The 9,337-nt window shown below is 58.1% G+C and overlaps 1 protein-coding gene across 1 annotated transcript; it reads right to left on the bottom strand.

The window, feature by feature from the left end:
* Positions 1 to 625: 625 nt before the first annotated feature.
* Positions 626 to 6,970, bottom strand: LOC121162458 (anomalous homeobox protein-like). Its single transcript, XM_040989457.1, has 6 exons — positions 6,925 to 6,970; positions 4,977 to 5,234; positions 4,289 to 4,416; positions 2,155 to 2,278; positions 1,290 to 1,461; positions 626 to 868 (listed from the first exon to the last, which is right to left on the bottom strand). The coding sequence occupies exons 2-6, from the start codon at positions 5,226 to 5,228 to the stop codon at positions 663 to 665; spliced, it is 882 nt and encodes a 293-aa protein (XP_040845391.1). The 5' UTR covers positions 5,229 to 5,234; positions 6,925 to 6,970; the 3' UTR covers positions 626 to 662.
* Positions 6,971 to 9,337: the final 2,367 nt, after the last annotated feature.

Here is a 9,337-nt window from a genome sequence, read left to right as displayed (position 1 = left end):
AGCTGTGGCCTGCAACTCTGACATCCCATACTGGACCCAGCAGTCTCAGCTGCTCCACTTCCAAGTTACCTCCCCAGCAATATACCTGGGGAAGCAGTGAAAGATGCCCTGGGTGCCTGGACCCCTGCCACCCAAGTGCAAGACCCGGAAAGAGCTGGTTCCTGGCTTTGGCCTCGCCTGGCTCCAACTGTTGAAGCCATTTGGGAAATGAACCATAAAATAGAAAAAAAATCTCTTGTTCTCCTTTCAAATATATTGTTTTAAAAAGTGCACTTGGTTTTCCTGTAATAAAGCCATATACTTCTTCTCCAAGGTTCAAAAATGCCTGCTACAGGTGCTCAGCTTCTTCCTTCCCACATTACTTCTGCGAGGTCTTCCTGGCAGTACACAAAGCAGAGTGCTCAGACAGCATTCTGCAAAGGAGAAAGGTGCTGACTGCACGGAATGCACAACAGACAGACTACAGCAGACTCACAAACCACAAAAGCTGGGGTCATCTGCAGGCGAAGTCAATCTCCCCCCTTTTCCCAAACACACATGAAGGTGGGCCTCACTCCATGTCAGGTTCCAGAGTCACAGCTGCTCTGTCTCTGATGTGGCTTCCCTTCCTCCAATCAATCAGCAGTCACTGACCTGGTACCTGTGCGGTGGCCCCAGCACACTCATGCCCACTCCCCATCCTCACCTTCAGCTGAGAAGGCGAACGAACAGGTGAGATGGCCCCATAGCACGTGAGGACAACAGTACCTGGGAGCCAGGGGCCTTGAGATCGTCTCAGCTCCAGGAAGGTCTGTGACCAGGGCCAGGGCCTCCCAAGGTCTTTGGAGGGCGTCTGGAGACTGCGGAGGTACGCCGTCCCTGGGCCAGGCTGGAAAAAACAGAGGGAAGGAGAGGCTTCGTGACTCTATCTCGGCCTCCCTTCCAGCAAGTAGAGCAGGGTGTGGCCACTGGGTCATCAATCTTTGCTGTGAGCTATCCCCAGACCCACATCTACTCCCTGATCCCCACACCGATGCCCATCTATCTCCACATGGCAATCTGGGCACACGGGTGGGGGGCCGGGCACCTACAACCTCACCTACACCATTCCTCGGCACAGTCTGACTCTCTCTACCTTCAGGATTAGCTGGCCACCAGGTGAGGTCTTGACTGTGCTGAACATTGGTGAGGTCTGCACCTATAGCCACAGTGCCCCTGTTCCAGTGTCCCGTAACAGTTAATGCAACGAGGGGGCTTGTCAGAAAGCAAACCTCCAGATACCATGATGCTAGGGCCTTGGAGACACCCACCGGACCAATGACACCAGCGGTCCAGACGTCTCTCCTTTGTACTGGGGTCTTCGGCCACCACCCGCTGGGCTGGCTGCACATGCTGGAGCAGGGACTGCTGGCACCACCGGTAATTAGCAAACCAGTTGTAGACCTGCTCTGCAGTCAAGCTTGTCTCCAAAGCCAAACTCTCCTGTCCGAAAACAGCACAATTAGCTTTGTTAACTCCTGGTCTGTGCCCACACTTCCACAGAAACCAAGCTGACCTCTCCAAAGGCAGCAGAATCGGCACCAGCTGCGCTGGTGGCTGACCAGGGCCTCTCCTAGCCACCTGCTTGGAGAAGACACAACACCTCCCAGGCCCAGGCTCAGTTCGGGAGTAAGGCCAGGCCAAGCGTCGTAGGGAGCCGAGCCTCAGCAGGCCTTGTAGAGCAGGCCCGCAGTGTCCTGAACCTTGCAGAGCAGGCCCACAGTGTCCTGAACCTCGGGAGGGGCCCGCTGTGTGCAGTCACCGCCCCCAGCACCATGCACCCCACACATGGGGCGACCCTGAGCAAAAGCCCCAGCAGAGAGGGGGGACCCAGCCCAGTAAGCAGCAGACAGGAGAGGCCACCAGGAGGAGCCATGCGACCACGGGACGGATGTGCTGAGGGAGCAGGAACCAGGCACTGTGGGCCAATGCCCCTACCCTCAACCCACACCCAGTACCAGCCATCTCAGCCTCCATGCCTACAGCCACACTGAGAACCTAAGAAGGCGACTGGGACTGCCCTCTGTAGACTAGGCACAGGGCACGCCCTCCCAAAAGAGGATAAAGAACAGGCGTGGGGGCAAAGGCCCAGGGACAGGCAGCTGAGGCAGAGGTAAGGCTTCCACCTGTTCTTACCCGCTGAGCCTTGCTGGGGTTAATGCTCACGGCCAAGGCAAAGTCTTGAAGCCTCCTGCGGACCTCTCTGGGGAAGTTCCGACTCTTGAGGCCATCCGGGCAGAGGCCTGCGGGTGGGGGATTCCTGGAGGAGATGAGAACAGCACAGTGAGGGGGCCCAGCGGTCCCCTGCCCTGTGACAGCAACATTTCTGAGGCAAGGCTGTCCCACAAGTGAAAATCAGCATCTAACCCACACACCTGCAGGCCATGGCGGGGAGCTCAGCCCCAAGACCCCCAAAGAGGGCTCCAGGATCTGGGTTCCCACCCCTATGTTTTCACATTTCCATGTGGCTTTTCCCTGTCCTCCCTGTCTGCCCATGGGACTTATGAGGCAAAGTCCTTGGCCTTCCCACCCATCTCTCAGTGCAGCCCCACCCCCATACCCTTGCGCCCTTCTCTGCCCAGCACTTCCTCCCTAGATTTCACTGAGTTATCATCACTGACTTGCCACCATGGCACCTGCCAGCCCACTGCACCCCTCAAACACATGGGGACCCCGTCAATGAGGCTGCAGCTGATGTTCTGTGTATTGGCTCCACTTCCCTGCCTCCCTAAGGACTTTCCAGATTCCATTCCAATTCAAGTGTTTCTTGCACCAGAGGCATCGGGGCTGGTAAACATTCTGGCGGCTCTCACCTCCCTCCAGCCCTCCGGCTGCTGCCTCAGTCAGGGCTCTCCCAGTAAAACTTCTCTAGCTTCACCCAGGGTCCCTGAGCCAGCTCCTCCCCTCACCACGGGCAGCAGAGGGTCACTGCTGTTCTCCTTTATTACCCTGGACTTCCCTCCCTGCATGCCACACCCCGCACTTCCCCTCACCCCCTGGCCACTCCTCAGCTGACCACTGCAGGGGGTATGAGGAGCAGCTAGGCTGCTCAGGCCACTGGACAACATCCCCAGCACTACTCCTGAGATTGAAGCCTCCTGGAGCTAGGCAGGGGACATGTCCAAGTTGGTCACAGTTTTTCGCCACCACTGAATATATCTTCATTTCTACTGAGGACAAATATCACTTCAGTTGAAGATTTCAGCTGCAAAGCCTATGTGGACGTACATAATGCAGTGGGCACCTTACACATCCCAAATGCAGCTCATCTCCCTGGAACCACTCACCCCACCCCTGCCCTGTGTGCCTTAACAAGAACCACCACACTCCTGGTTCCAACCCAGGGCCAAAAGCCCTGGAATCTCTTCCCTTTTCACTGCATACAACTGTTCTTGGGCCATGATTTGGGTCCTGGACAACGCCTGAGCCGCAAAGAGACACCACCCTTCCTGACAGCCCTCAGGGTCAGCCAGCACCATCAGAATACAGCCCTGGGCTCTCCCTGTGGTTCATCAGTCACTCTCCCCGCAGGTGAAAATTCAGCCACCACCTGTCCCTATGGTTACAGGCGAAGGTCACTGCTGCATTTTCCAAAGGCTGTGAACACCCCTTCAGCCAGCGGACATCCCCTAAACCAGAGGTCTTAAGCCAGACCTCTGAGGTTGCCACTCCCTCTGCCTTAAACACTGGTGCTCACAAGACCACCACCATCTCTCAGGTAGGGTCTCCTTCCAAGGCTGGGATAGACCTGCACTACCAACACTGAAGAAGCCCCTCCCCACAGCCCAGCCCCCTCAGACCACGGTCTCTGCAGAGACCTGCCTGCTAGCGATGATCGATCCGCTAGCACTTCGTGGTCTCATGTCAGTGCCACCTGCAGGAAAGCAAAGCCTAGGGTGCCCCAGCATCCAGACCCAGGGAGTGCTCCCCAAACAGCTTGAGTGACAGGATGCCACCCCTACACTGGTCACCAAGTGGCTGCCTCTGCTGGGCTTCCACTGGCAGGCTGTCAGCCTCTGTGTGGTGGGTCACACAGCCCTAGCGGTCCCAGGCTCACTGACTGCTGGACTCTGAAGGACTTGCCTCACATTGGCCTCCCTGCAAGCAAGCCTCTGTAGTACAATCCATCTCTTCTTCCAGGAGCCACAGGGAGGGGTGGGGTAGCACTCAGAACAAGACCTGTGAGCCTTGCTTGGCAACAGAAAATAACGTAAGGGCATGGCCAACCCCTCAGGAGCCCCTGACACACAGAGCTAAAGCCCAGCAGTACCTCTTCCTGCAGCGGAACTTCTGCACCGGGGTCAGCGCAGCCACACCCAGCTTCCTCCTGGCCAGGTCGTAGTGAATGTCGTTCCAGAGCTGCACCAGCTCACGGCTGCCTCCTGGCACCCGACAACCATGTCAAGGAGAGTCCACTAAAGCCACATGTTGGTAGGAAGAACCAGGTCTGGATGGACCCACGGTTAGCAGTGCTGAGGGCTACAGTGGGAAAGGAATAAACAGGCACAAGCTAGAACCTGGAACAAGTGACATCAAGCGGCCAGGGAGGCATCAACTGCAGAGAGCAAGGTCTTGGCCTCCTGCAGAGGGAATGACATACTGAGAGGGATTCCAGGTGCCGCCAGACTGGGGACCGGGGTGATGATGGGTGTACCTGGCCATCTGATCACTGTCAGCGCTTCAAAGCCAGAAAGAAATCAGGTTTCACTCCACCTGCTGTGTTTATGAGCTGGCACCACTTGATGCACATCCAGTACTCAGATTCCCAAGCTGCTTGTAACTCACTCAAGTGAGAATTACCGGAACTAATCTTTGTATAAAACACCTCTCCCAGGCAGCCCTAAGGGGTTGGTCTGTGAGATGTGGGCCAGCAACTCATTGCTAGCTCCCGGCATATGGATAATGCTTGAATGGTGCACCCTGCCCCTCCTTCCAATGGCCACTGAGCCCACATGTACCTCCAGAAGCCGGCAGGCCACCTGTTGCTGCTCCTGCTGGGCCAGGACACGGGCACACACCAGGGCCACATCTGCATTGTCCAGGAGGTGCGGGCACAGCTGGCTGTCCAGAATGGCAGAAACCAAAGGCTGCATCTGAGTGAGGTCATCTTGGATGTCATGGCATAGGCTGCCCGCGAGGGGCACCAGCTCCGCCGGGGGTGGGTGGGTGTTCCCGTGCTCCCTCAGCAACATCAAGAAGCTCTGCATCATGCCACTCTGCCAACAAAGACCAAGATCAGACCATGTGCACACAGCAGGCCACACTGCAACCTCCATGCCAGATCAGCTGTGGTGCCCAACTGGGAATGGCCAAGGACCACACGCCTGCAAAATTTCCTTCTACCCTCCACCAGAAAAAGTCTGAATCCTGAGAGGGTGACCCCACGGGAGAGTGGCCAGCACTAGTCCACCTCTTTGTCAACACTATTACTGATGTCATTGGAATGAGGTGGGGAGAGAACTCCTGCTAGTCTACTCCCCAAATATCCACAAGAGGCTATGCAAAGCCAGGTGAAAATTAGTATGGACCTCCCACGTGGACAACACAAACCGACCACCTGAGCTATCACCCGCTGCTTCCCTGCCTCCCAGGGTGCAGTTGGGGGCCAGGCTTGAACCCAGATACCTCACAACGATAGGTGGGATCCCCAGCAGACTTAACTGTTACTCCAGAGCCTGCCCCCAGTCACCTGACTTCCCTGAGCCTCCCTTTTCCGCATGAGATAAACTTGATTCTGTTTCCTCGGGGAGGCCCCCAAGGCGTTCCGGGGCACTTGCCCACTGCCGCTGCTGCTCACTGAAAACGCTCAGCTTCCACAGGTTAGCCCGGAAAGGGCGGCCATGAGCAACGGGGTCTGTACCCAGAGCCTACCAAAAACGCTCCCGGGCTAAAGCCTAGGCCTCCACTTCGCCTGGTGCCCTGTGCCACCGCCAGGTCTCACTACAGTGCCAGCTCTCTCCTCATGGGGTCCTGACCCCTCACCGCCTCCTCACTGGGTCCCGACCCCGAGTCCCAGCAGCTCCTCACATATCCTCAACCCGTGTCCCAGCACCTCCTCACCCGGTCAGCCCCCTCAGGGTCCCGACGCCCCCTCACCCGGTCACAACCCCGGTCCCAACGCCCCCTCAACCGGTCCCGATGCCCCCTCAGGGTCCCGACACCCCCTCACCCGGTCCCAATGCCCCCTCAGGGTCCCGATGCCCCCTCAGGGTCCCGACGCCCCCTCACCCGGTCTCGACGCCCCCACAGGGTCCCGACACCCCCTCACCCGGTCCCGACGCCCCCTCACCCGGTCCCGACGCCCCCTCAAGGTCCCGACACCCTCTCAGGGTCCCGACACCCCCTCACCCGGTCCCAATGCCTCCTCAGGGTCCCGACGCCCCCTCACCCGGTCCCAATGCCCCCTCAGGGTCCCGACGCCCCCTCACCCAGTCTCGACGCCCCCTCAGGGTCCCAACGCCCTTCAGGGTCCCGACGCCCCCTCACCCAGTCTCGACGCCCCCTCACCCGGTCCCAATGCCCCCTCAGGGTCCCGACGCCCCTCAGGGTCCCGACGCCCCCTCACCCGGTCCCGACGCCCCTCAGGGTCCCGACGCCCCCTCACGGGGTCACCTTCTCACGGGTCTTCACTCCCGGCGCCAGCGTCCCAAGCCCTGGACCCGCGTCCTCCGAGAAACCGGGGCTCCGGGAGACCAGGGCGGTGGAGGTGGGGGAGCTCCGGAAGACAGACGGCAAGGAAGGAGCGCGCACCGGACGGGGCCTCCACCGGGCTCACCGACCCTGCCCTACCGTGCCCGCTGCTCTCGCTGCTCTCGCTGCTCTCGGCCCGGGTGCAGCCCCGGGTGGAGGCCCAGGCTCACACCCCGTGCTGGGCGTCCAGGGCTCCCGCCCGCCACGCCGACTCACCTGCAATACCGTCCACTTCCCGCTTCCGCTGCGCGGACGTGCCGCACGAGCTCCTCACTCCCGCGGGACCGGAGGCACCGTCGCCCGCTGGCCCAGGACTGGAGTGGTCGCTCAATGTATCCACCCGCGGCCAATCACGAGGGGGAGACTGGCAGGGCGGGGGCGCTCAGGGGCCGCCGGAAGGAGTGGAGCTGCCTGGGGTGGGAGCCCTCTGCCCGGGGCGGGCGGGAAGAGGTGCGCTGGCCCCACGCGCTCGCCCCTCCCACGCGCTCGCCCCTCCCACGCGCTCGCCCCTCCCACGCGCTCGCCCCTCCCACGCGCTCGCCCCTCCCACGCGCTCGCCCCTCCCACGCGCTCGCCCCACGCGCTCGCCCCACGCGCTCGCCCCACGCGCTCGCCCCTCTCCCGGTTTCCCGGCGCTGGGCGCTGCTCCCCGAGACCCGCTCCCCGTCCCCAGCCTCCCCGGAGAAGGCGCTATTGGAATCCACACGCGCACGGTTCTGAATGCCCCAAAAAGGGCTCTGCTTGTGGGCAGGGAGGGGTTCCGACCCTAGGGCCTGAGCCCTAGTGACCACCGCACCGAGGAAGACATTAGGCACCTGTCGTCAACACCGGCCCCCACGATCTGGCCTCGCCCCTGCGTGCGGGGACACGTGACTCTTGTGCTGCAGACCGACCACGTAGGTTTCCAAGGTGGGCCAGGTCAGACTTGAATACAATTTTATTTTATTTTTATTGGAAAGGCAGATATACAGAGAAGAGGAGAGACAGAGATGAAGATCTTCCGTCCAATGATTCACTCCCCAAGCGGCCGCAATGGCTGGAGCTGAGCCAATCCAAAGCCAGGAGCCAGGAGCTTTTTCCGGGTATCCCATGTGGGTGCAGGGTCCCAAAGATTTAGGGTGTCCTCGATTGCTTTCCCAGGCCACAAGCGGGGAGGTGGATGAGAAGAGGGACTGCCAGGATTAGAACCAGAGCCCATATAGGATCCTGGCATGTTCAAGGTGAGGACTTTGGCCCCTAGGCCATCGTGCCGGGCCCTATGTGTATAAACTTTTAAAACATATGACTTATTGGGCCCGGCGCGGTGGCGCAAGTGGTTAAAAGTCCTCGCCTTGCACGCCCGGGATCCCATATGGGCACCGGCAGCCCCGCTTCCCTTCCAGTTCCCTGCCTGTGGCCTGGGAAAGCAGTTGAGGACGGCCCAAAGCTTTGGGAACCTGCACCCGCGTGGGAGACCCGGAAGAGGCTCCTGGCTTTGGATCGGCATAGTATTGGCCCCTTGCGCTCACTTGGGGAGTGAATCATCGGATGGAAGATCTTCCTCTCTGTCTCTCCTCTCTATATATCCGCCTTTCCAATAAAAAAATAATAATAATAAAATAAATCTTTAAATAAAACATATGACTTATTTATGGAAAATTTTGTAGGGTGGCTGAATTCAGAGTTCTGTATTTTCTGCTTTGTGTGTGTGAAACAGCTGCCTGTATGTGCCCTTGCATATGCCACACCTCTGAGCTTTCTGTTCAATGTACATTTCCTGATACGCATAGAGTGACTCCAACTAGTTTCTCTCCCAAATTTCTTTTTAAAGATTTATTTATTTTTATTGCAAAGTCAAATACACAGGAAGAAAGACAGGAAGATTCCCCCATCCAATGATTCACTCCCCAAGTGACTGCAATGGTCGAAGCTGAGCTGATCTGAAGCCAGGAGCCAGGAGCCTCTCTGAGGTCTCCCACATGGGTGCAGGATACGATCTCAAGGGCTTGGGCCGTCCTCACCTGCTTTCACAGGCCATAAGCATGGAGCTGGATGGGAAGTGTGGGTTGTGGGGATACGAACCAGTGCCCATATGGGAACTCCAGGCACGCAAGGCAAGGACTTCAGCCACTAGGCTACCGTGCTGGGCCCCTCTCCCATATTGTTTTGTGGGCATCTCTTCTCCTGTGACTTCAGGGATTTTTAAGATTTGTTTTTATTGGGAAGACAGATATACAGAAAGAAGGAGATACAGAGAGAAAGATCTTCTGTCCTCTGGTTCACTCCCCTGGCGGCCACAACTGCCAGAGCTGAGCCGATCTGAAGCCAGGATCCAAGAGCTTCTTCCAGGTCTACTACATGGGCGCAAGGTCCCAAGGCTTTGGACCGTCTTCTACTGCTTTCCCAGGCCACAAGCAGGGAGCTGTATGGGAAATGGAGGCTATATGGGATGCTTTTTTTTTTTTTTTAAAGATTTATTTTTATTATGTTTTCATTGGAAAGGCGGATACAACCCTAACCCCAAGTCCTGCAAGTGGGGCATGCTCTGAGATATTCGCCCAAGAGGTTTCAATAGTTCACCAGTTATGAATCGCTGCCAATCTCGCCCCTCCAAACACGATGAGGTCGTTGAAAAATCCACTGATTGACA

This window comes from Ochotona curzoniae, unplaced genomic scaffold (genome assembly GCF_017591425.1).
Source record: "Ochotona curzoniae isolate NIBS_2020 unplaced genomic scaffold, NIBS_Ocur_1.0 contig_523, whole genome shotgun sequence".
In the NCBI taxonomy this organism is placed as follows: Eukaryota; Metazoa; Chordata; class Mammalia; order Lagomorpha; family Ochotonidae; genus Ochotona; species Ochotona curzoniae.
Note: the sequence above shows the minus strand (reverse complement) of the source record. Positions and strands in the feature narration are given on the sequence as shown.